Source organism: Mus musculus, chromosome 1 (genome assembly GCF_000001635.26).
Source record: "Mus musculus strain C57BL/6J chromosome 1, GRCm38.p6 C57BL/6J".
Lineage (NCBI taxonomy): Eukaryota > Metazoa > Chordata > Mammalia > Rodentia > Muridae > Mus > Mus musculus.
The window spans coordinates 4,260,619-4,287,594 of NC_000067.6; the positions used below are offsets into that span (position 1 = coordinate 4,260,619).

At 37.5% G+C, this 26,976-nt stretch overlaps 1 protein-coding gene across 2 annotated transcripts in view; it reads right to left on the reverse strand.

Annotated features, from left to right (window-relative positions):
- The window catches only part of Rp1 (retinitis pigmentosa 1 (human)), a 293,594-nt gene that overhangs the window by 144,946 nt on the left and 121,672 nt on the right, over positions 1 to 26,976 (reverse strand). For both annotated transcript variants that reach the window (XM_030252325.1, NM_001370921.1), the window contains exons 6-8: positions 24,148 to 24,280; positions 6,851 to 7,002; positions 909 to 987 (exon numbers count right to left, since the gene is read on the reverse strand). In XM_030252325.1, coding sequence (XP_030108185.1) covers positions 909 to 987; positions 6,851 to 7,002; positions 24,148 to 24,280 — 364 coding nt within the window. The remainder of the gene's footprint in view (positions 1 to 908; positions 988 to 6,850; positions 7,003 to 24,147; positions 24,281 to 26,976) is intronic.

Sequence of the window (26,976 nt, forward strand, 5' to 3'; positions counted from 1 at the left end):
GCAAATGATTGATAGGTGGTTAAACTATAAATATTTTTTCCAAGATACGATTACTATGAAGGTATATGTTTACTGTCTGTGAAAAACTGATCCTATTTTATTTACTTTATTGATCTCACTCATTGCTCTTTGTAGTCTCACTAATGATATGTTTACATTTTAGAAGCCTTTGTAACCTCTTTAAACCAGTTTTGTAAACACATTTAACTTGTAACACCTCTCATTTATTATTGAAACATATATTCCCTACATATTTGCAAGAGACCTTTGTCCCTAATATGGAAATTATATTTAACCCATTTTAGCAAATTCCTGTTTCTATCATTTATAGTTTTCTTTTTCAGTATGTGTCTTTCAATCAAATGACATTTCTTTATACCGTGGTTATTTACATAACAGGAAATAAGTTCTTTAGAAGGGTCTAAATTATCTCACAGAGTTATTGAGAAATGTGAGAAGAAGCATGAACACAATGGAAGCAGGAAACACAGCCAAGTCCTTGCTACCAAGACAAGTATCTCAACCCACTACTACTGGACAATGAGTCCCCTTTCAAGAAATGTCATTCCTGGGAGACTCTATGGTTGCCTCCATCACTGGATGCTACACAACATTCACAAACCAAATACCTCTTTCTAAATGATTCTTTCTGGCTTCCCAGGCTTATCATGTGGCATTCTCTCAGCCAGCTTACATCATTTTTCAGAAAAATATATCAATTTAAAAAGAAATCTGGGGAAAATATTTTATTTCAGTAATATGTAATAGGATCTTCCTTCTTCCCTTTCTTAAGTTCTTCTTCAAAGAGTTTTCTATAAGGTTTTCCAACTGTTTACTAGATTCACTAAGAGTTTCATACAGATGGAGTAGAAGCAGACATCCATTAGAGTTCTGTAAGTGAGCCTTACCTTGCCCAAGTCCATCATGGCCTATAACAATCTTGCATAAATCTCCAAGGTTTACAGCTTCTAGAAAGAAGGTATCAACCTGCAACCAATTTTTTAAAAACCTCTAATTAGACGTAAATTATGACTTTACCACCAATATACATTAAGATGTAGCAAAAATCAATTGTCAAAAGTTCAGGTTCATTACCAAATATACAAAGCTGTCCACAGTAAAATAAATAAATAAAGAAAGAAAGAAAGAAAGAAAGAAAGAAAGAAAGAAAGAAAGGAGGTGAGAGTGATCTGGCTGTCAATCTATCACCTAATTGATATCCACAATTAATTCAGTTGATAGGACTGTTGATTGTAAAATCAGGTGAGTTGACAATTAAGATTAACAAATCATATCCCTGAAAAAGGATTTGATCATACACTTAATGCCTCAGTTTCCAGACATTGCCCACAGATCAAGCATTGTAAATTCTGTATAAGAGCTGACAGCACAAGCAATCAGGAATAATATGTCACTATTTCCTAGAGTTCTCCCCTGTGACTTGCTCCATCTTGGAACCAGGCCTCCATCTAACCCTTCTGTCTTTAGAGCTGATAGGATCTGAAAGCCCCTGGTTGCAATAAGGAACATAGCAAACAAATTGAAATTGTGCTTTCTGAACACAACAAACATTTGCCATAGACTCCCTCCTGGGCTTTATGAAGACAATGAGAGAGAGCCTATAGCATCCAAGTTCTCTGAAGAGAAAAGGAACTAGGTTGTTTGCATCACAGACTGAATTTCCTCCTGAGTAGTTTAAGGTGCTAACAAACTTAGTGATACCTTAATGTTCTTGAGAAAATAAAACAGATAACAGCTGAATATAAACAAAAATTTTAAACTCTTCTTGATGGTATAGGCCCATAATCCCTACCAGAGGAATTAAAACAATAGGATCTCAAATTCAAAGCCACCCTCCTTAGGTACACAATTATGGTTATCCTACACAAACTAATTGAAACCCATCCTCAATTTATTTTTTTAAGTAAAAAGAGGACAGATGTTGTATCTAAGTGATATAGCTCTTGTCTCTCAAGCATAAGCCATAGTTCAACACTAAATATTAAAATATTAAGTAACAGTAAATAAGAAAGAGTTTAGACTATCACTAAGTCTAGGACAGGCAGCTTACTTCCTGTATTAAACCAGGCTATGGTTCTTGTGTAGTGTTTGAATCAACACATAAAATCCAGAGAAATAAAGAATCAAGCTGATGTATTCTAAACAAATGAAAAATATAAGCAGTTAATTGATGACAGAATCACAGTATCACAGGATCACAGAGACAGCTGGACTCTGAGGTGTTCTGACACAACGAGGATCACAGGAGGAACAGGTTCCAGTCAGAAACAGAAAGGGCAGGTAGCACTAGAGATAACCAGATGGCAAGAGGCAAGCAAAAGAACATAAGCAACAGAAAGCAAGGTTACATGGCATCATCAAAACCCAGTTCTCCCACTATACGAACTCCTGAATACACCCTACATACTGGAAAAGTAAGATTCAGATTTAAAAATCAAATCTTACAAAAATGCTAGAGGACTTTAAGAAGAACACGACTCCCTTAAAGATATGCAGGAAAACACCAGTAAGGTAGAAGTCCTTAAAGAGGAAGCACAAAAATCCCTTTAAAATTTACAGGAAAATACAACCAAACAGGTGAAGGAATTGAATAAAACCAACCAGGACCTAAAAATGGAAATTGAAACAATAAAGAAATCGCAAAGGGAGACAACTCTGAAGATAGGAAACCTAGGAAAGAGATCATGAGGCATAGATGCAAGCATCATCAACAGAATACAAGAGATAAAATAGAGAATCTCAGGTGAAGAAGATATCACAGAAAACATTGACACAAGTCAAAGAAAATGCAAAATGCAAAAAAGCTCATAACCAAAAACATCCAGGACAAAAATGTCAGCCCAGGCTACTATAACTAGCAAAACTCTCAATTAACATAGATGGACAAACTAAAATATTCCATGACAAAACCAAATTTACACAATATCTCACAACAAATCCAGCCCTACAAAGGATAATAGATAGAAATCTCCAACAAAAGGAAGGAAACTATACCCTAGAAAAAGCAAGAAAGTAATCTTCTTTCAACAAACCCAAAGAAGATAGAAACACAAACAAAATTCCACCCCTACCAACAAAAATAAAAAGAATCAACAGTCTCTTTACCTTAATATCTCTTATCATCAGTGGAATGAATTAGCCCCCCCCAAAAAAAAGACAGACTAACATACTGCATAAACAGGACCTAGCATTTTGCTGCATATAGGAAATGAACCTCAATGATAAAGACAGACACTACCTCAGAGTAAAAGGTGCAAAAACAATTTTCCAAGCAAATGGTCCTGAGAAACAAGCTGGAGTCACCATTGTAATATCAAATAAATTTGACTTCCAACCAAATGTTATCAAAAAAGATAATGAAAGGACACTTTGTACTCATAAAAGGAAAAATCTTCCAAGATAAACTCACAATTCTGAAAATCTATGCTCCAAATGCAAGTACACCCACATTCATAAAAGAAACTTTACTAAGATTCACGGCACACTTTGCACCTCACACAATAATAGTGGAAGACTTCAACATCCCGGTCTCATCAATGGGCAGATCACAGAAACATAAACTAAACAGAAACACAGTAAAATTAACAGACTTTATGAACCAAATGGATTTAACAGGTATCTATAGAACATTTCATCATAAAACAAAATAATACACCTGCTTCTCCTTCTCCAAAATTGACTACATACTTGGTCACAAAACAGGCCTCAACAGACATGAGAAGAATGAAATAATCCTATGCATCCTATTAGATCACCATGGACTAAGGCTGCTCTTTAATAACAAACAAAACAAAACAAACAAACAAACAAACAAAACAGAAAACAAACTCACACATGGAAGCTGAACAACATTCTACTTGATGATAACTTGGCCAAAGAAGAAATAAAAAAGAAATTAAAGACTTTTTAGAATTTAATGAAAATGAAGGCACAACATACCCAAACTTATGGGACAAAAGAAAGCAGTGCTAAGAGGAAAACTCAGAGCTCTAAGTGCCTCCAAAAAATAAACTGAAAAGAGCATGCACTAGCAGCTTAACAGCACACCTGAAAGCTCTAGAACAAAAAGGAGCAAATACACCCTAGAAGAACAAATGGCAGGAAATAATCAAGGTCAGGGCTGAAATCAACCAAGTAGAAACAAAAAGAACTACCCAAAGAATCAACAAAACCAGGAGCTGGTTCTTTGAGAAAATCAACAAGATATAGATAAACCCTTAGCCAGACTAACCAGAGAGCACAGAGACAATATCCTAATTAACAAAATCAGAAATGAAAAGGGAGATATATAGCAATAGACACCAAGGAAGTTCAAAAAATCATCAAATCCTACTACAAAATTGGATACTCAACAAAACTGGAAAATCTGGATGAAATGGACAATTTTTCTAGACAGATAACAGTTTCCAAAATTAAATCAGGATCAGATAAACCATCTAAACAGTCCCATAACCACCAAAGAAATAGCAGCAGTCATTAATAGTCTCCAAATCAACAAAAGCCCAGGACCAGATGGGTTTAGTGCAGAACTCTATCAGACCTTCAAAAAAGACCTAATAACAATACTCTTCAAACTATTCCACGAAATAGAAACAGAAGGAACACTAACATATTTGTTCTGTGAAGCCACAGTTACATTGATACCAAAACCACACAAAGACTCAACAAAGAAAGAGAACTTCAAAACAATTTCACTTATGAATATCAATGTAAAAATGCTCAAAATTCTTGAAAACCAAATCCAAGAACACATCAAAATGATCATTCACCAAGATCAAGTAAGGTTCATCCCAAGGATGCAGGGATGGTTCAATTAACTGAAATCCATCAACGCAATCTACTATACAAACAAACTCAAGGAAAAAAAAGCCATTATCATTTCATTGAATACTAAGAAAGCATCTGACAGAATTCATTACCCCTCATGGTAAAAGTCTTGGAAACATCAGGAATTTGATGCCCATACCTAAACATAGTAAAAGCAATATACAGCAAATCAGTAGCCAACATCAAACTAAATGGAGAGAAACATGAAGCAATCCCACTAAAATCATGGACTAGACAAAGTTTTCTACTTTCTCCCTATGTATTCAATATAGTACTTGAAGTCCTAGCTAGTGCAATTAGACAACAAAAGAAGATCAAAGGATACAAATTGGATAGGAAGAAGTCAAACTATCACTATTTGCAAATAATAGGATAGTAAATTTAAGTGACCCCAAAAATTCTAGAAGAGAACTCCTAAAGCTGATAAACAATTTCAGTATAGTGGCTGGATATAAAATTAACTCAAGCAAATCAGTAGCCTTCCTCTACTCAAAAGATAAACAAGCTGAGAAAGAAATTAGGGAAACAACGCCCTTCACAATAGTCACAAATAACATAAAATATCTTGGTGTCACTCTAACTAAGCAAGTGAAAGACTTATATGACAAGAACTTCCAGTCAATGAAGAAAGAAATTGAAGATCTCCCATGCTCATGGATTGGCAGGATTAATATAGTAAAAATGTCCATCTTGCTGAAAGCAATCTACAGATTCCACACAATCCCCAACAAAGCTCCAACTTAATTATTCTTAGAGTTAGAAAGAGAAATTTGCAAATTCATTTGGAATAACCAAAAACCCAGGATAGTACAGACTATTCTCAACAATAAAATTCTAGGAAATTCACCATTTCTGACTTCAAGCTGTATTACAGAACAATAGTGATAAAAACTGGATGGTATTGGTACAGAGACTGGCAGATAGGTCAATGGAATATAATTGAAGACCCAGAAATGAACCCACACACCTATGGTTACTTGATCTTAGACAAAGAAGCTAAAACTATCGAGTGGAAAAAAGACAGCATTTTCAACAAATGATGTGGGTTCAACTGAAAGTGAGCATGTAGAAGAATGGAAATTGATCCATTCTTATCCCCTTGTACAAAACTCAAGTCAAAGTGGATCAAAGACCTTCACATAAAACCAGATACACTGAATCTAATAGAAGAGAACATGGGGGAAAGCCTCAAACACATGGATACAGGGGGAATTTTTCTGAACAGCACACCAATGGCTTATGCTCTAAGATCAAGAATTGACAAATGGGACCTCATAAAATTGCAATGCTTCTGTAAAGCAAAGGACATATCAATAGGACAAAACAGCAACGGAAAAGATCTTTACAAATCCTACATCCCATAGAGGGCTAATATCCAAAGATATACAAAGAACTCAAGAAGTTAGACTCCAGAGAAACAAATAGCCCTATTTAAAAATGGGGTACAGAGGTAAACAAATAATTCTCAATTGTGGAATATCCAATGGTTGAGAAGCATCAAAAAAATGTGCAACATCCTTAGTCATCAGGGAAATGAAAATCAAAATGACCCCAAGACTCCACCTCACACAAGTCAGAATGGCTAAGATCAAAAACTTGAGTGACAGCAGATGTGGATAAAAAGAAACACTCCTCCATTGTTGGTGAGATTGCAAGCTAGTACAACCACTGTAGAAATCAGTCTGGCAGTTCCTCAGAAAATTGGACACAGTACTGGCTGAGGAACCAGATATACCACTTGCAGTAGACTACAACTCTCATATCAATCATTAATCAAGAAAATGGCCCACATATATGAACACACTACAATCTGTTAGGGGCATTTTTCAGTTAAGATTTATACATTCATGGTGTTCTTAGTTTGGTTCATGTTGACAAAAACTATGCCGCTCATAGTGAACTATGTTTTCCAAATGCATAGAATGGCCAGTGTGAAAAATTCTGTGTGCTTTTAAGACAATGACATTTTTTAAACCAGGAAAAATAAATTTTGTTTACTTACTTGTCCTCTTAAAAACTTTGAAGAGTTCTTTGATCTGAAGAGTTTCCTGGATCCTGTATCTCCTTTTTCCCCATAGATAGAAAGGTAGACATTGGCTATTGTTCCAGAGTTCCAGAGCTCCCCTGTTGTAATATATACCTTGTATGTTGTCACTAGCAATAAAGGAAAACAAATTTAAGTTTAAAGTGTAAAGAACTACTGACATAATTAAAAATTAAGGTCCTAAATATCACTCAGAATCCAAACCTTAGAGAAGATGCAATAATATACAACACCTAGGCACTGCCATGCAATACAGCCAAGAAAGCTCAACAGAATAAATGAACATTGTGAAGTGAGTAGCTGCCAAGCACTTAGGAAGAAGACCAAATGTTAAAGTAAGACCAAGCATCACTTTACCATTGTTCTTCACAATTCCCAAGCCTGGACTCAATGAACAAGAAGCCTGGAGGTTGGAACTAGAGGTCAGACTTCAAGTGCTCAGAAGTCTCTGGTTCTGACTCAGAAAGCAAGAGTTGTAACTACTAATATAGAGACAAAGTAAAGACATTCTACTCTCCTCCCCATTGTCCAGCCTATGCAAAACTAGTGCCTGGGCCCAGACCAAATGCCCATATTTTGAAAGAAGAATCTTTCCTTCTGTCCAGTGAAACTAGACTGCAATAGATTGAGCCAATGACTTCCAGTGGCTATTTGACATTGTCTTTCCTACACACAGGAAGATTGGAAGTAAATAGGGTAATACAATTAAAGCAAGCCTTTTAGTCACAAGAACAAAAGGATCTGGGAACTATAAATGTGTTAAGAAGTGAACAGATATTTGAATCACAGACCACAAAAGACAGACTGTGATTTGTGACCTGAAACTGAACAGTAGAGTCAACTATATTCTAAAACAAAATTATTAATATTCTTTATAAGTTATTGAACTGAAACTCAAATCTTCAGTCTCCAACATACACTATGAAGTTACTCAAGACAATTAGCAATTATAAAAATAACAACTCACATGGGCAAAGAATATAGAGACATGACCACAAAGATAGCAGCACCATTGGCTCACGGAAGAGGGCATCCAAACAACACTGGTGTTATATAGCAAAGACTTAAGAGCATTGTGATACAAATGCTCCTACCAAGAACTGTGAAGCCTCTTAAAACCAAAACCCAGAAAATCTCAGCAGCAGAGGTATGCAAAATTTTAAAGAAGGTCCAAATAAAATTTTCAGAAATGTCAAGACTTGTCTGCAAATTGAAGTTTTTCACCCAACAAGTAGTCTCATAAGCAGACTAGAAAGGAAGCAGAAGAACATGAGTGAGAAATGCTATAAAAAGTGACCAGAGGCTCCTGGAGCTTTGGGAGAACAAAAGAACTAATGTTCAGGGTGTGATGCTCCAGAGGTAAAGAAGAATCTAATGGCAGAGTTTTGTGTAATCTTCAACACCATTTTCCCACAGGAATTCCTGTTGTGGATAGCCCTGGGGCTAATTATATTTGATGTTAACTCTGTTCTCCTATGGGTGGTTGTAAACAAAGAGTCAGCACTCAGGTGATTTCCTCTAAACCTGCTTCCCTCCTTAATTTGAAAACTAAAGGAGAGCTGATGATTGGGCAGATAAAAGGGAAGGTGGAGCAGAAGGTGATGGGGTGGGGGAAGAAGGAGAAAATGGAGGTGGGTGAGACACAGAGGAGGAGGAAGAAGAAGAGAAGCAGAGCAGAAGCACATGGCCTGGAGAATCTGCAAGTCAGAAGGGGTCTCATAGATGTGGAAGATGGTAGTGTAGTGGTAGATCTGCCCAATCTAGGTGCACATCATGTAATCATATTAATTGTGTCTTGTTTTCATTGCCGGGGCATATTTGGGAGGAGATTTACTGCAAAAAATAAATAAATAAAAATGGCGCCCAACATATTGATTTGAATTCAACTAACCTGAGATAAAAATTCACTGACCCCCAACCCCTGAATGGGGCTTGGGCAGTGACCTAGACTGTAGCAGTATGGATTTGAAGCTGACTAGATTTAAGGGGCCTACAGAGAACAGTAGAGAGGCATCTATGCCCGAGAGAGCCTTTCTGTGTTTGCTTCCCTGTATCCTTCGCTCCCTACCCTGCCTCCCCAATCTCCAAACAGGGACACAGACAACTCAGATCTTTTTACACTCAGCTTCTCCCTGTGAATAAATGATTGGGAGACAAAGATACAAAGGAATCCAGACCAGGTAATTCATTTCTATAAAGAGAGAATTATAACCTTTTGATAATTGAAGAAGGTATAAAGATATAGTGCTCTAACAGATCTCACAGGATACTCATATTCTGTCTAACGTGAATTCCATGGGAATTTTGGGTTTAAGTTCTGGTTTGACAAGCTGCCTCTTATAAGTAGGTAAAGTACCTAAAGATGGGAAATTTCACCTGTGGTTCAGAACCAGATAGGGAATATTAGTCACTGACTCCAAGTAGAGAGAGCAGTGACAATCACCTGCTATGAACAGGTATTAATTAATAGAAGTTTGTTCCTCTAGGTAAAGAGCATAACAGATATTATAATAGGTGTTAATTAAATAAATGTCTGTGGCTCCTGGTAGAGAGCACAACAGACAGGATGGCTACTCTAGGCAGAGAGCTTATTAATTATTAGAAATTTCATGTTCAAAATTGGATAGGGAATATTAGTCACCGACTCCAAGTAGAGAGAGCAGTGATAATGGCCTGCTATGAACAGATATTAATTAATAGAAGTCTGTGGCTCCAGGTAGAGAGCATAACAGATACGTATTATACTGGGGGTTAATTAAATAAATGTTTGTGGCTCAAGGTAGAAAGTGCCCTAATAAGTCTTACAGGATACTCATATTCTGTATAACGTGGGCTCCACAGGAATTTTGGGTTTAAATCCTGATTTGACAAGCTGCTTCTTATAAGCAGGTATAGAAAGGAGAGAAGGGGAAAGGAAGGAGAGTAGGGAGGGGGGAAAGAAAAGGGAAGGAACATAGAAGTGTGAATTAATTGTTTTAAAGACACTATAGTAAAGTCTGCAGGAGACTCATATTCTGTTTAAAGTGGGCTCCATGGGAATTTTGGATTTAAATCCTGACATGACAAATTAGAAAGGCCTAAATAGGCTAAAATGTGTGTGATTTTGAGTATTGTGGTGGTTTTATTGTTCCTCTGGGACAGAAGGGAAGCTACAGGTTTTCCTGGTTACCAGCTGAAGAATATGCTGATTTGGAGAAAAGGTTTTGTCTTTGTGTTTTTGGAAAAGGTAATTAAGGTATTTACAACTTCCAGATTTACGGATCAGATTTGATAGGGGAGACTCCCTGAGAACTAGATTCCAAAGAATGAAACAAAAAGTTTATCTTGATGATACTAAAATTTTGTTTTGAGATTTATATATTACAGAATATACAGCCTTGGTGAATTTCATCATCATACATGCTGAACTGATCTGCCTACATGAACTCCTGATGTCTTGGTTTTTTATCTGGATCCAGTCAGGACACAGACATCAGAGACTAATACAATCATTGGTGTGGACTTCTTAAGGCCAACTAACTCCCCCATTTTCCTACCCTACCCCCTCCCTTCAAAAATATCCCAACACCCATATTCAGCTTGAAGAAGTTAATGAAGAGTTGTCATCCCAGTTCCTGAAGCTTTGGGGCTGGGGGTTTTTATTATGGGTTGTCTTTGGTACTAAAATTTTTGAAGTACAGGGATTAGACCCAGTCCTTCTATTGCTATTATTATAAACATATCTGAGATGAGTAAGCCTGTGAGTTAAGGGCCAAATAGGAAATTCATGGCTCTGAGTTTATCGTTAGGGTGTTTTTAGTTATTTTAATTAGAACTGGCTGAGAGTAAACAGACAACAGTTTAGGTTACTTCACATAGTTGGTTTTCAAAAACATCAAAATCCACAGAATGTGACATTTAATGTTTTTTATTCATTTGTTGTGAGACCAGTTTGCTCTTGACAGCTTTCCCTGTCTTGGATTCAAAGAAAAAACTGAGCATCTTTGAGTTACTCTAGTTGTGGCGAAATAGCCACTAGGCAAGAATTGCCTCATTACATCTACAGACATAACAATGTCCAAAGAAAGGACACAATTACAGGTTAGGACAGCTTGATTCTGCTGAGACAGAGTAGGCTAGTCCTTAATATTCCTGTTTCTCTAAGTCTGTCAGATGACCCTGGCCAGTAGTGGGCTGAAGACCAATTCTCCAACATGTTGAAGTAAGGGACTGTTCAGGTGATCTGTGGTCTCTATGCTAAGTTTTGGAAGCTGTTTTAGGCTTCCTATATATTTTCAGTTAATATCAGTCATCCTTGGATTTCTGATAGGGGTGAAAAACTACATAGTCTCCTAGCCAACCCAGACTTTTATTTTGAGAGGATGGTTTTCAGATGGCATTCAATCTAAAGCCAAGACATATCCAGATGTAGAATTATATGTCTTTTAAGTAATGATGGATGACAGAGGTTCTGTTTAATTAACAAAGATGATGGACTGGGTGTTAGGTCTCTTGTACTTTTTTTTTTCTGGATTGATATTTCTTTTTTTTATTAGATATTTTCTTCATTTACATTTCAAATGTGTCTCTTGTACTTTATAAATTACAAAATAGTAATAGTTATGTTCAATTACATCTGAGATAAAATAGTCTTTTAGTTGGACAGAAAGGGGGGAATGTTGTGGATAGCCCTAGGGCTAGTTATATTTGATGTTAAATCTGTTCTCCCGTGAGGGGTTGCAAACAAGGAATGAGTCAGCACTCAAGTGATTTCCTCTAAACCTGCTTCCTACCTCAATTTTTAAACTAAAGTAACGCTGATGATTGGGCAGATAAAAGGGAAGGTAGAGCGGAAGGTGGGGGGAGGGGGGAAGAAGGAGAAAATGGAAGAGGGAGAGTACACAGAGGAGGAAGGAGAAAAGCAGAGCAGAAGCACATAGCCTGGAGAAACTGCAAGTTCTAAGGGGTCTCATAAGCTGTGGAAGATGGTAGTGTAGTGGTAGATCTGCCCAATCTAGGTGCACCTCATGTAATCATATTAATTGTGTCATGTTTTCATTGCCAGGTCATATTTGGGTTGGAGAGATTTACAGCAGCAAAAAAAAAAAAACAAAAAAGAACTAATGTTCATGGTGTGATGCTCCAGAGGTAAAGAAAAATCTAATGGCAGAGTATTGTGTAATCTTCAACACTATTTTCCCACATGAGTTCCATTGTTAGTATTTGAACATCTTTGACCTGTTCACATTTGCTACCCACACAAATGTGGAGGTTATAAGAAGGAACCTCTAAAAGTGATTATTTTGGAGAACAACTACCTTTTCAATCATCCTCTAAAGACTAATAACAGTTCTCCATTAAAGTACTATCTCAGAGATATGAGCAGTCTGGTTCTAGACCACTACATTGAGGAAATGCAATTTTTTGTTTTCCTACAGCATATAAAATTTGTATTCACAGTGACAGGACCAATGCCACAAACCTATAGTTCCAGATAACCAGGAGGATGAGCCAAGAAATCAATTAATTCCTATTGTTCAAAGCCAACATGAATAAAGTAACACATTTTTAGATTAAATTCCATCTTAAACTGCTATTTCCGTACTGTAATGTATTCTATTAATGGAATTTAATCTAAAATTTTATGTATCTTATTTCAAAATACATTATTGGGGAAAATAAAAAGCTTAAAATCATCGGGATCATCTCAAAATTATTTTATCCTTTGCCAGTGCAGACTTGCTTCATGTTAATGGTGACCATCTGGTCATGGCAGAGCAGCTGTGACAACTTCTTAAAATAAGGTGACAGTGAAAGTTTTATCACACAGAATGATTCTTCTTCTGATGAAGACTGCAGCACACAATACCATCTGACAGAATTTCCCCACACTAGACTGCCTTTCAAAAATAGTCATCTCAAAACATGATGTTGTACATCATATCAAATATATTAATGTAGTATTCTAAATCCACTATTGTTATTTCAACAAATTCATAAATTCTTCACTAAGAATACTTGCACTCATGAAACTATTTTCTTTGTTCATCTTTAAAGGGTATTTTTTTCATTCTTTAAGGATTTGTTAAATAGAAATTAAGAAAATATCTAATAAAAGTGCAAAAAATAAAACAATAACTAAAAGGATTTGTTCTGAGATTGCAGCAAGTAATCCATTCATATTCAGTATCTTAGGGTTTCTGTTGCTGCGATGAACACCATGACCAAAAAGCAAGTTGTAAAGGAAAGGATTTGTTCACTTTAAACTTCCACATTGCTGTTCATCAACAAGAGTTCAGTACAGGAACTCAAGTAGGGAAGGATCCTGGAGGCAGGAGCTGATACAGAGGTCATGAAGGAGTACTGCTTACTTGCTTGTCATAGCTTGCTCAGCCTGCTTTACTATAAATCCTAGAACGACAGGCCTAGAAATGGGAACATTCATAATGTCTTAGACCTCTCCCATTGATCACTAATTAAGAAAACACCCACAGCCAAATATTATTGGAAGTATTTTCTGAATTGAAGTTTCCTCCTTTTCAATAATTTTTATCTTGTGGCATAAAAAGTAGCCAGCATATCTTACTTGAAATATATAGCTAGTCCCACCATATTTGCTTTGAAGACTCAAACTTCTGAAAGTTATCATTGAAGGTTACAATCAACTTCTACAAAATACTGTTAATGCTATCATTTTAATCTTTTCCCACAAATAATGAATATTTATGTTGTCACATTGAATGGTAGATCCATTTTACAAGTTCTCACTTAACTTTGCCAAGATCCACCAGAAGAATCACTGTCTGTAGTAATTATATGAAGTGTATTTCTTAAACATTATGGTTTAAAGTAGAAACATTTTTTTCATTTTTAGGCCACAGAAAGGATGTAGTATTAATGGCACAAAAAATATTGGTTTTATTGTACATCTCCATTAGAGTTATTGGATGACCAATAACGTTGTCGGTGAGCAGTTATATTTTAAGCAATGCTTTTCTGAACTGTGTATTTCAACAGTGGAATTAAAATATTCAACATTTCATATTGTAAACAGTTGTCCTATCATACGTGCTTTGCTATTCCATTTGCAAAACACAAACAGATACAGAAGTAGGGAGCTCTGGGATATTCAGAATAGTAAATGACCATTGACTTCAAAGTGGCCCTGTGGATATCCTAACAAGACAGTCTGTTCTTTGAAGTTTTGAAGACAAACAATGACATTTTCTAGGTATGGAAGACATAGACAGCATTTTCTTCTAATGTGAAGTGATTCACCTACAACTACCACCTTACATGAAAGCTTCACTGTAGTGTAACTAACAATCTTCATCATGTATCTTAGCTGAACCTGCTGCATAACTACCCAAGGCTTCTTCGGCATCTGTGCTAACAGGTTCACTATGCCTTCATGTTAAGGAGACAGTTTCTCTGACTATACCCAACATAACAACCCCCATTAGCTTCCAGATTTTCCTCAGAAGTTCCATACTTCACTAAGAATTTATACAATTCAAGATAGTTAGGCTCTTGGTCACAGTTAAGCTATGACAAGAAAATATTGTGGGTGATTAATTTTCTGTGTGAACAACTAAAACTTTATAATAGCATCAAAAATATTTTGTTCCTAGCATTTGTGTGTTCACTATAGTGGCAATCTTAATTTCCTTCCAGAGCTTTGCATTCATTGCTTGACTAACTGGTTGCAAAAACAACCTTGTTTTCAAGCTCTCTGGGCCCTTCCCAATCCTCCCTCACTATGCTTCTTTACTACGAGCTTTTCAATTTAAAATTAGGCATGCAACCTTTCCTTACACTCAAACATTTGGAGATCACTGTAGCATTATTAATGGGTCAAACTCCAATAATGTCATACTTCCAGCAATAGAGAAATCTAAGGAGAGGGAAATAGGTAAGGAAATGACCTGTCAGCAGAGCAGTGAGCACACACACACACACACACACACACACACACACACACACACACACACACATTTGTTTATTAAGCTTGTTAATTATGTACATAGTTTGTGGTGCCTTAAAATAGTTATAATAATAATAACATCAAAGATCACAGATGATATAACATAATGAATAAACATGAAAACATTTGGAATATTATTAAAAATACCAAGCAAAATGAGACATGGGGGCACACACAAAGTAAAGACATTAATGGAATGATGGCACTTATAAGACCAGTGCAACACGGTTGTCCCCACTTTCAATTAAAATAAAACTACACATCAGTAAATAAGCATTTTAAACTTTAACTTTCTTCAAGAAAATTAAGTACAACTAAGTAGCTATTAGTGCTAATATCAAGAGGAGGAAATAGAAAAGGGAGATCAAAATAATGGTGATCTGTCATCTTATAACCAAGACACTTTAATTTGCACACAAGAATTAAGAGGACAAATACACAAGTGAACTAGAGATTTCCTCATTAACTGATTGTACTGGCTAGTTTTGTGTCAACTTGACACGGCTGGAGTTATCACAGAGAAAGGAGCTTCAGTTGAGAAAACGCCTTCATGAGATCCAACCGTAAGGCATTTTCTCAATTACTGATCAAGGGAGAAAGGCCCCTTGTGGGTGGGACTATCTCTGGGCTGGTAGTCTTGGTTCTATAAGAGAGCAGGCTGAGCAAGCCAGGGGAAGCAAGCCAGTAAAAAGCATCCCTCCATGGCCTCTGCATCAACTCCTGCTCCCTGACCTGCTTGAGTTCCAGTCCTGACTTCCTTGGTGATGAACAGCAGTGTGGAAGTGTGAGCTGAATAAACCCTTTCCTCCCTAACCTGCCTCTTGGTCATGATGTTTGTGCAGGAATAGAAACCCTAACTAAGACACTGATATATTCTCTTAGGAGTCTTCTCTAGAAAATAAAATACCAACTAGTTAGTTCATTTTAAAATGTCTACAGATCATCAGGAAGAAAGTTCAAAAACAAGCCTATACCTATATTCCCCTAGCTATACCAACTTAATGACAATCAAACAGCCAGCTTTATGAGAACAACAAAAACTAGATAAACTGTTCCTACATCCAGTGCAGCTCAAATATAAGAGGATCTTCACTGCAGCATTTTTCCATGGCTGAGCTGTTCTCCAAACATTGCACATGCACTGTAAGGTTTCTGTCCAAGTATGCAAGGATGATTTAATAACAATATTATGAAACATATTACCCTAAATGAAAAAACAAGCAATATGTAACTATCCCAATTAGCATAGGAAATGTTTGGTATAAATGTCTTTATTTCTTAAAAAAAAAAAAACTTTTCAACATTGGAAGACCTTCAGCAAACATGTACTAAATGATGAAAGGCAGAAAGGTTTTTATCTAAAATCGGAAACAAGACAAGTCTATCAGTTATTTCACATTGGTTCAACACATCAGTGGAATTTATTCCTGGATGCCTGCTGGCACCAGGGATAGCTAAGTAACACCCTGCTTCCCTAGTCTTCTGCCTGCCAGGCCACCCTAAAGCACAGCACCCTGTCTCTTGCTCACTATTTTCCAGTCCACAACTCTGCCTGCATTCCAAAGGCCTGGCAGAACCAAGGACAATCAGTTAGCTAAAAGCCAACATAATAACATAACTAACAAGAGCCAGGACAGTATGCCACCAGCAGAGCCTACCCTACTACAGCAAGCCTTGGGCAGAATGGGGTATGATATAGATTTCCCATTTACAGTGGAACACATCACAGTCTCTTATTCTCTGCATAGTGAACATTGATAGTCACCATCTACCGAAAAAAGAAATTCTCTGATAAAAGTTGAGAAGTGCTCCACTATACATATATATTATAAAAACTTAGGGGCACTTTATTCCTATATTCATTCAGCAGAATAACAGTAAAATGTTCTATGTTTTCCCTTAGGGCCTATGTCCTAACCAGACATGGGACTTGGCCCAGTTAACAGCACTAGGCATGGGTTCCATGTTTTCTTTTTTTTAATTAGGTATTTTCCTCATTTACATTTCCAATGCTATCCCAAAATTCCCCCATACCCTCCCCCCCCCACTCCCCTACCCACCCACTCCCACTTTTTGGCCCTGGCGTTCCCCTGCACTGGGGCATATAAAGTTTGCAAGTTCAATGGGCCACTCTTTCCAGTGATGGCCGACTAGGCCGTCTTTTGATACATATGCAGCTAGAGACACAAGCTCTAGGGGGTATTGGTTAGTTCATATTGTTGTTCCACCTATAGGGTTGCAGATCCCTACAGCTCCTTAGGTACTTTCTCTAGCTCCTCCATTGGGGGCCCTGTGATCCATTCAATAGCTGACTGTGAGCATCCACTTCTGTGTTTGCTAGGCCCCGGCATAGTCTCACAAGAGACAGCTATATCTGGGTCCTTTCAGCAAAATCTTGCTAGTGTATGCAATGGTGTCAGCATTTGGAAGCTGATTATGGGATGGATCCCTCCCCAAACCTAAAGAAAGAGATGGGTTCCATCTTTTGAATCAGACTTCAAATGCACTCAAAAGGTTATTGGTTCCTTCCATAACATTCTTGCCACCATCGCACCTGTAAGCATGTATTGTCAGGTTAGTAGTTATTATTTCTCATAGAGTTCACAAACAGACTGTATCATTCCTTCCCTCATAGTATGTATAGAATCTTCAAGCACTGTGAAAGCTATAGAGTAGGCATGAAGCTTCTAATTCATTACAAGCTTGACTTCTCCATACCCTATGGCACAGACATTTTGTATCTTAAGCAGTACAGTCTTATCATCAAGTTCTGTAGGATAACCAAGAGCAATACCAATAGCCTGTAACATCTAGAGTGATCTATGAGACCCCAGTGACGAACAACTCAAAAAGAAACAACACATACCTGATGCTGGGTTTTTGTTTGACAGATAATGGCATCTGTCCCCATTATAAAATAACTATTTAAATCACCTTTATATGTGTATATGTAAATATCTTAATGAGCTTCTGTAGAAGCAGGCTTTCATATGGAATAGTTTAAGGTCTTTCGTGTTAGTCATCCTTCCCTATACTTCCTTTCAAACCTGCACGCCCATCTGCCACCCCATTTATCCCTTTTCCCATCGTTCCTTCTTCTCCTTTATTACCTCTTGCATTTTATACATTTTTCTTTGAAATCTCATACCCCATGTTCTCTTCCTAGTTTCCTGACTTCTACAGGTACTCCAATTTAACCACACATACATCTAAATATTCAACGCTGAAATCACTGTATTTACAAAGGCCTCAATAAGAATGAAATACTTAAAATAAATTCAATCAAGGCAATTGTTACTGGAAACTACAAAACATTCCTGAAATAAACGAAACAATATAAAAGCAAATAGAAAGATACTCCATGGTTATGGATGGAAGAATTAATGTTGTTTAAATGCTTGTATTACCCAGACAAACCTAAAGACTCTGTGAAATCGATATAAAAAAGTCATCATGAACTGTTACTAAATAAAAGGCATCATAAAATACATATTTAATGTGTAAGCATTTTTAGATAGATAAACTATCTTGAAGAAGAACAAATGTTTTCACTTCATTCTTCTTGAATTTAAAACAGAAAATCCATTTCAACAAGTATGAGAAGATTATACAATATGGGATGATAACCTCTTAGTAAAAGGTATTAGTTAACTAGATATATATATGACAAATAATGATCTAGTCCTTTATATTATACACAGAGAATAACTCAAAGAGTACCGAGGATCAACACAAAAAATTGTGAGATAATAAAACTACAGTAAAATATAGAGAAAGTGTTGTTATAGAAAATTTAGTGATTTCTCAGGCAAGAGAACAAAATCATATGCAGCAGAAGCAGAGACATGCATACTATATCAAATTTAAAATATTCCATATTGTAGAATAAACTAGCAACAATTTAATGAATAAAGCCATGAAATGGTGGAAAATAATTACAAATTATATATTAACTAAGGAGTTAATATCCAGTAAATAGAAGGAACAGTGTAACTCAACAAAAATAACAAGACAAATAAATTCACAATTTGCAAAGAACAAGTTCAGATAATTCCCTCAAATAAAATACATAAAAGGCCATGAAGCTTATGAAAACTCAGCATGACTGTAGAAACAATTCAAATAAAAAACACAGCATAGAATACTTGGCAACCATTAGAATAACCACATAATCCTGCAGTCACACATAGAACACACAGGTGTTCATCAAATATAGCAGTGTTGGCTTCTCTTTTGGTATTGCATACTTTATTTTAGGTGTATACCAAAATTCTGTTCATCTGCCCATGTACATGAGTTTTCTGCATGTCTTAGCTATTGTAATAATAAGGTGGCAATGAAAACATGTGTTCAGGTTTAAATATCTCTTTAAGATGCTCCTTTCTTATCTTTGTAGGAGTGTATGATCTTATGGTAATACTATTTTATTTATGACTATAAGTTGTGTTTTCTACACATTAAAAGAAATAATCCTATCACAGAATAATAAATACTATAATGAGGCATCTAACATAATGAAAACCATAGAGACTGATAGAAGTTCCAAGAGTACCTACCCACTAAAAGAAAATAATGTCATAATAAAAAATGTTTTTCGCTGGGCGGTGGTGGTGCACACCTTTAATCCCAGCACTTGGGAGGTAGAGACAGGCAGATTTCTGAATTCGAGGCCAGCCTAGTCTACAGAATGAGTTCCAGGACATCCAGGGCTATACAGAGAAACCCTGTCTTGAAAAACCAAAAAAAAAAAAATGTTTTTCATATATATACATATACATATATATAGCCTCTCATAAGATGAATAATTTTGACATACTCTATATTGTAACTCGAAAGGCTGGAGAAAACCCAGCTCAATACATTGGCTGAATAATCAAAACCCTAATTCAGTACACTCATCTGAACCCTCTCAGGAAGGCATCTTGGTCCTCAGTACTCATTTGCTCTTCCAGACCACCCCTGACATCTTTAAAAAGTTTAAAATATTAGAAAAGTGCCCTCAAACCCCTCAGGGGAACATATTAAAATGACAGTTAACATCTTTAATAGCCAAGAGGAACAGGAACCACCAAAAAGAGATGGCCTGAGACAAACATAAATGCCAGTTCCTGGCAGCAGTCCTGCAGGTACTTTAAAGGTGATGAGGTCACAACATGTGCCACCAGCTTTTGATGAGGAAACACAAAACACTATGTGAAAGCCAGCCTGTCACCTTGCCCACCACCATGTCCACAATGCAGATGTGAGGAACACTGAATAGTTGGCTGTCCATTCCTGCAAACAGAAGGTAAGCTAGTCCTTCTCAAACGCCCTCACAGGATACTTTGAGTAATCGTCTCGTACTGTCAACATAATACTGATGATGCGCTGGGACCTCCAGCTCCCAACCACATACTGCCAATCACAATGGAGGAGCACAAGGTCATAGTCTGGATGACAGGTAAGCTGCTATCATATGTCTCAAATATAAGGACCACATAGTCAGTCCTGCCTTCCTACACTAAGGAAACTTAGCCTTCATAGGGCTTTGTAGTGGAGATTGGTAGTTGACCCCTGAGACATAGTAGTTCCCCTGTCAGGCATAATCAAGGACAAGTAATTCTTCGATTGCTTTTTGGTGAAATCTACATGCCCTTGCCCCTTTCTTAGGATAAATCCTAATGCAAAAACGTTCTCTGTCTCTGTATGTCTCTCTCTCATTCTTTTTCTCTTCGTGTGCGTGTTTGTCTCCTTCTCACTCTCCCTCTTCCTCTCCTTTTCCTTCTCTTTTTTCATAGCTTTATACCCTTTTTGTCTTCTCCACAGTCCTCTAAGAACCAAAATCCACTTTCTTTCCTCCTTTACTAGTTATGTAGTATGGGACATCTCTACCCTCATTTCCCATCACTTGCCCATTTGCATATACCTCAGCCTTTTCTTGATGTTCTTGATACTTCATTGCTCTTAAACATCATCTTGAACTACAATCCATTCTCACCTAACCCACACTTCTCATCCCAACACACTCAACCTATAATACCCCTGTCCTTCTGGTAGTTGAACTAGATGACGCCTACCACCTGGTCCAGGGCCTCTGCCTCATTACCATTAACTGCAGTTCTCCCTATTTGCCCTGTAACTCCCATCCCAACACATACATGATTCTATTTCATATCCTGTGTCTACAATGCATTTCTGTCCTAGATTTAAAGGAAGTTTTCTTTTCTATGCTAATCTACCCTAACTCTTACAATTTCTTTGCCTTTACTGGTCCAACTCTTCCAGAAATGTGGAATGATCTAATGTCATCATTAAAACCCACCTCTGCAAACAAACAAAGGAGTTACATTTGCCCTGGATCTATCTCCTTCCTCTGTATCTAACCAGCATAAGATACACACAAACACACATGCACACACACAAGCACACACACACACACACACACACACACACACACACACACACACACACACATCTCTGCTTCTTCTTTGCCCTTTTCAGTCCCTTGGAGATTATGTATGCTCACCCCTTCCTTCTGGGTAACCTTCTTACCTTGATTCTATACCATTACATGAATACTTGTCTACTTGTACCCTGTTCAAACACCTTCTTTTCCAGCTCTCCAACTAATCTACCAACCCTGGATAACAGCTATACCTCAAACAAAAAATTCTCATTTCCAGAACCTCCTGCCATACCATGACTTGGACCAGTCCCTGTCTATCTGGAAGTAGATAGGTAAGACCAACAATAACCATGTAATTAATAAAAGTCTGGTATGATAGGCTGAACCAGTTCCCTAGACAGCAGGAAATTAGACCCTTTGGAGAAATAAAAACTGTACATTCTGCATGTTTTAGGAGTCTGACCCAAGACAACAGCATCCTGCCATCTTAACTCCCACATCATCCTGTTATCTTAACTCCCATAGAATCCTGTTATCTTAATTCCCACAGCATCCTGTTATGACCAGACATCTCCTCATAAAATTTTATGTTTACAGAAGTTTCTTTGTTCGCAGCATTTGCCTTCCCCCTTAATGCTCTGTTCTCCCTACTCTCAGAGACAACCCAGCAGTTTGTACCACAACAAAGTTTCATTCTTTGATCTCAATATAGATCTGGTAGTCTTGCTCTCTTGTAAACCCTAATTATAGAAAACTAGAGACAAGGAGTGACTTCTAGACATGAAGTGTGCTACACTCATAAACACACAGTATATGTTTATGCCTACACAAGGTCTACTCAAGAACAGCATAGAAGGTATCAATAGATCATAAGTTTACACCGTTAGCAGAAGAGTTATTTGTAGTTGATGGCTTCCAAGGAAGGGGGAGTCAGTTTTCTTTAAGGATATGGCTCCAGATAAGTCAATTATGCTCCAGTAGATGTTCCCACACCTATGAACACTGGCTTTAAAAAAAAAAAAGATAAAGGAAAAGACAGGAAACTGAAAAGGGGTGGACATGTAGAAAAATATCTGAGAGGAGTTAGAAGAAGGAGTAGGGAATGAATAGGAACAAAATAAAATTATCATAGAATAATAAAAATGATATTTTAAGAAACACTGAAAAAAGTTATACAGAACAAATTGAGACACAAAATTTGAAGAAACAGCTTGGTCTTCCTGTGAAACTCTTAATGGTGGGAACAGAAATTAAATCTGACTATTTTGCTGGCTTTGTGGACTCTTTTCTTCATAAGGGATTCCCTCAGCCAGGCCTAATAGGAGAAAATAGGTGCCTAGTCATACTGCAACTTGCTATTCCCTGTTTGGTTGACATTTGTGAGAGGCCTGCCCTTTTCTAAAGAAAAACAAAGGAGGAGTGGAGGTGGGGCAGAGGGAACCTGGGGGAAAGGACTGGGAAGAGAGGAGGAAGGGGAAACTGATCAGAATATATAAAAAATCTAATTTCAAAAAGGAATAAATATATAAATGAATAAATACCTAGCCACAAGAGTAAAAGTAACAACTGAACTGTCTTATATAGCTTCTGGGAAAAAGAAAAATCAGTTTTCTCCAATGGAGTGACACTGGGTATATCAACCCTCCAGGGCATGCCTCATTTTCATGAGTAGATGATTAACATAAAATGGATTCCACAGTTTTTTGTGTGCATTATTTGGTTACAGTTTGGTGGTGGTTTGTTGTTGTTGTTGTTGTTTGTTTGTTTCCTTTTTGTAGCATTTTATTTTTGTTTTCTTTGTTTTGTTGTATTGTGGTTTTGTCTGCTTTTCTGAAAAAGAATTTAAATTTGGGTAGGTCAGGAGGGGAAGAGTGTATCAAAGGAGTTAGAGGATGCTAAGATTATGATTTTAAAATTATACATATATAAAAACATATATACAAATATACATGTATATTATATATATAAAGAACAGACTCTTCTATGAACCTACCTACAAGTTTAGTGGATTTTCTTGATCAACATTACATAAAATAGAAAGAGCACCTTCTAGCAGTAGGTAAAGAGGGTCCAGTAGGAAAACTTTGCTTTTTTCCTGCTTGCCTTAGCAATTCACTGACAAGTTAGTCTACCTGTTGAGGAGTTTGTCTATCCTATTACTGCCTTTGCTGCTATATTGCTTCATTAATAAGAGAATACAGTTCCCTTAGGCCTCCAGCAAGGACTAAAAATAAGCACCTCTCTAGAAATCCTCCAGGCCTTCAGTGCCAGGCAGAGACTGCTGAACCATCCAGTGTGGTAGACTGTGAAGTTAACCTGTCTTCAGTCTCTCCAGTGGAGAGTCATTACTGGACCACCCAAACTGTACTATGTATATGTACAGTGTATGGCCTGAATAAGACAGTAGAAAAACCTGATTTTGATGTATATCTATTCACTTAGTTCTATTCCTCTAGGGCAGCTGTTCTCAAACTGTGGGTTGCAACCCCTTTGGCAAATATGTATCCCCACAAATATTTACATTATGAGGAAGTAACAACAAAGTAATTTTATGGCTATGGGTAACACACCATAAGAAACTATAGTAGAGGTTCACAAGCATTAGGAAGGTTAAGACCCACTGCTCTAGAAGATGTTGGTTATTATCATCTATGAATTGACCTTATTTTATAGCACTTCAGTCAACTTTCCAACAGGACTAACTACAATAAGAACATATAGTTGAAAACTGATGTATAAAACCATTTAAAATATTTATATGCACAGCAACAGTAATTGGTTTAAAATATTAACCATGTTAATCATTCATTCAATTACTTAATCAACATGCATGTATTAAGTTCCTTGTTCTTCCACATCTGGGCAAGCTGGTTTTATGTTTGATACCTAGAGTTGTATCTTCCTTACCTGGAAGGACAGGTTGTCCTTTACATAAAATAGGAAATTCTCGACAGATTTCTCCATCCTCTTGCTCTTGTGCCAGCCATCTTTGAACAGGAATATAAAATTTTTCTCCAGAATTCATGTTTTGCAATTCTATCTGTAATAGCAAAAGAAAGAGAGAAGAAAGAAAGAAAGAGAGAAAGAAAGAAAGGAAGAAAGGAAGGAAGGAAGGAAGGAAGGAAGGAAGGAAGGAAGGAAGGAAGAAAGGAAGGAAGCAATGAAGAAAGGAAGGGAAGGGAAGGGAAGGGAAGGGAAGGGAAGGGAAGGGAAGGGAAGGGAAGGGAAGGGAAGGGAAGGGAAGGGAAGGGAAGGGAAGAAAAAAGGGAAAGAGGGAAAAAAGGGAAAAGGGAAAAAGAGAAAAAAGGGAAAAAAAGGAAAAAGGGAAAAGGGGGAAAAGGGGGGAAAGGGGGAAAAGGGGGAAAAGAGGGAAAGGGGAAACAGGAAAGGGAAAGGGGAAGAAAGGGGGAAAGGGGAAGAAAGGGGGAAAGGGGAAGAAAGGAGAAAGGGGAGGGAAAGAAAGGAAAGGAAAGGAAAGGAAAGGAAAGGAAAGGAAAGGAAAGGAAAGGAAAGGAAAGGAAAGGAAAGGAAAGGAAAGGAAAGGAAAGGAAAGGAAAGGAAAGGAAAGGAAAGGAAAGGATCAAAGAATCATTTGGATTTTGTCCAGACTAGATACTTATGTCATAGTTCAAACTTATAAACTATAGAAAATTGAATAGAAACAGTAATAACCCATTATATAGAATCTTATCGAGGCAAAACAAACTGTACAAGACTTTTATATATTTGGAATATGATACTGAGTAAACAATGTGTCTTGGAGCAGTTGTGACTCATGCAGAAGAAAACCCTGAGTTTAATCCCACTACCTCACTTCCAGGAAAGTTCTCTCTTCTTCATGGGCTCTCAGGTAAGAAAGTTGATTTTTTTTTAATTAGATATTTTCTTTATTTACATTTCAAATGTTACCCCCTTTCCTGGTTTCCCCTCTGAAGCCCCCCATTCCCTCCACACAGACACACACACACACACACACACACACACACACACACACACACCAGCTCACTAACCCACCCACTCCTACTTCCTGGTCCTGGCATTCCCCTACACTGGGGCATAGAGCCTTCACAGGACCAATGGCCTTGCCTTCCATTGATGACCAACAAGGCCATCCTCTGCTACATATGCAGCTAGAGCCATGAGTCTCACTATGTGTACTCTTTGGTTCGTGGTTTAGTCCCAGGGACCTCTGGGGGGTTACTGGTTAGTTCACATTGTTGTTTCTCCTATGGGGCTGCAAACCCCTTCAACTCCTTGGGTCTTTTCTCTAGCTCCTTCATTGGGGACCCTGTGCTCCATCCAATGGATGGTTGTGAGCATCCACTTCTGTGTTTGTCAGGCACTGGCAGAGCCTCTCAGAAGACAGTTATATCAGGCTCCTGTCAGCAAGCACTTGTTGATATCCACAATAGTGTCTGGGTTTGGTGATTGTATATAGGATGGATCCCCAAGTGGGGCAGTCTCTGCATGGTCTTTTCTTCAGTCTCTGCTCCACATTTTGTCTCTATAACTCCTTCTATGGGTATCTTGTTCCTCCTTCTAAGATTGAAGTAGACAGCATGTAGAAGAATGCAAATCGATCCATTCTTATCTCCTTGTACAAAGCTCAAGTCAAAGTGGATTAAGGACCTTCACATAAAACCAGATACACTGAAACTTATACAGGAGAAAGTGGGCAAGAGCCTCGAACATATGGGCACAGGGGAAAAGTTCCTGAACAGAACACCAATGTGTGTTCTTGTGCTATAAGATCAAGAATAGACAAATGAGACCTCATAAGAGTCCAAAGCTTCTGTAAGACAAAGGACACTGTCAATAAGACAAAAAGGCAACTAACAGATTGGGAAAAGATCTTTACCAATCTGACATCTGATAGAGGGCTAATATCCAATATATACAAAGAAATCAAGAAGTTAGACTCCAGAAAATCAAATAACCCTAATAAAAATGGGGTACAAAGCTAAACAACGAATTATCAACTGAGGAAAACCAAAGGGCTGAGAAACACCTTTTTAAAAGTTCAACATCCTTAGTCATCACAGAAATGCAAACCAAAACAACCCTGAGATTCTACCTCACACCAGTCAGAATGGCTAAGATCAAAAACTCAGGTGACAGCAGATGCTGGCAAGGACATGGAGAAAGAGTAACACTCCTCCATTGCTGCTGGGATTGCAAGCTGGTACAACGACTCTGGAAATCAGTTTGGCAGTTCCTCAGAAAATTGGGCATAGTACTTCCTGAAAGTTGCCTTTCAATGAGAGCATATTTGTGGTAGAGGGTAAGGGAAGAGAATGTTTCACTCTGTTGTAGTTTTCCATTGCAAACTTACATGATATGCTTAAATCACCTAACAAGTGTTCCCACATCCTAACTTCATAGTAAGTATAATATTAGTTATTAGTTATTAACCAAATAAGATGGCAAGAGTGTTGTGAATTTGGCCTAATGCTTATATTATGTTAATTGGGTTCTGAAACTTGCATGAGAATCTGCAGGTAAGATGCTAAGAGTCCCTGCCCACAGTTGGTTCTGATTGGTAGATAAAGTTACAGGTGGTCAATGGCTGGGCAAGAAGAGAGAGCTAGAATTTTAGGATTAGTAGGCAAGTGGTCCAAGAGTGGAGGAAAGACAGAACTGCCATGCTAGGAATGGAGAAGGTCCAGGCCTGAGAGGTGCATAAGAGAGAGTACACCAAAGAAGTCAGAGCCTAGAAAAGTGGCCCCAGGGGTCCTC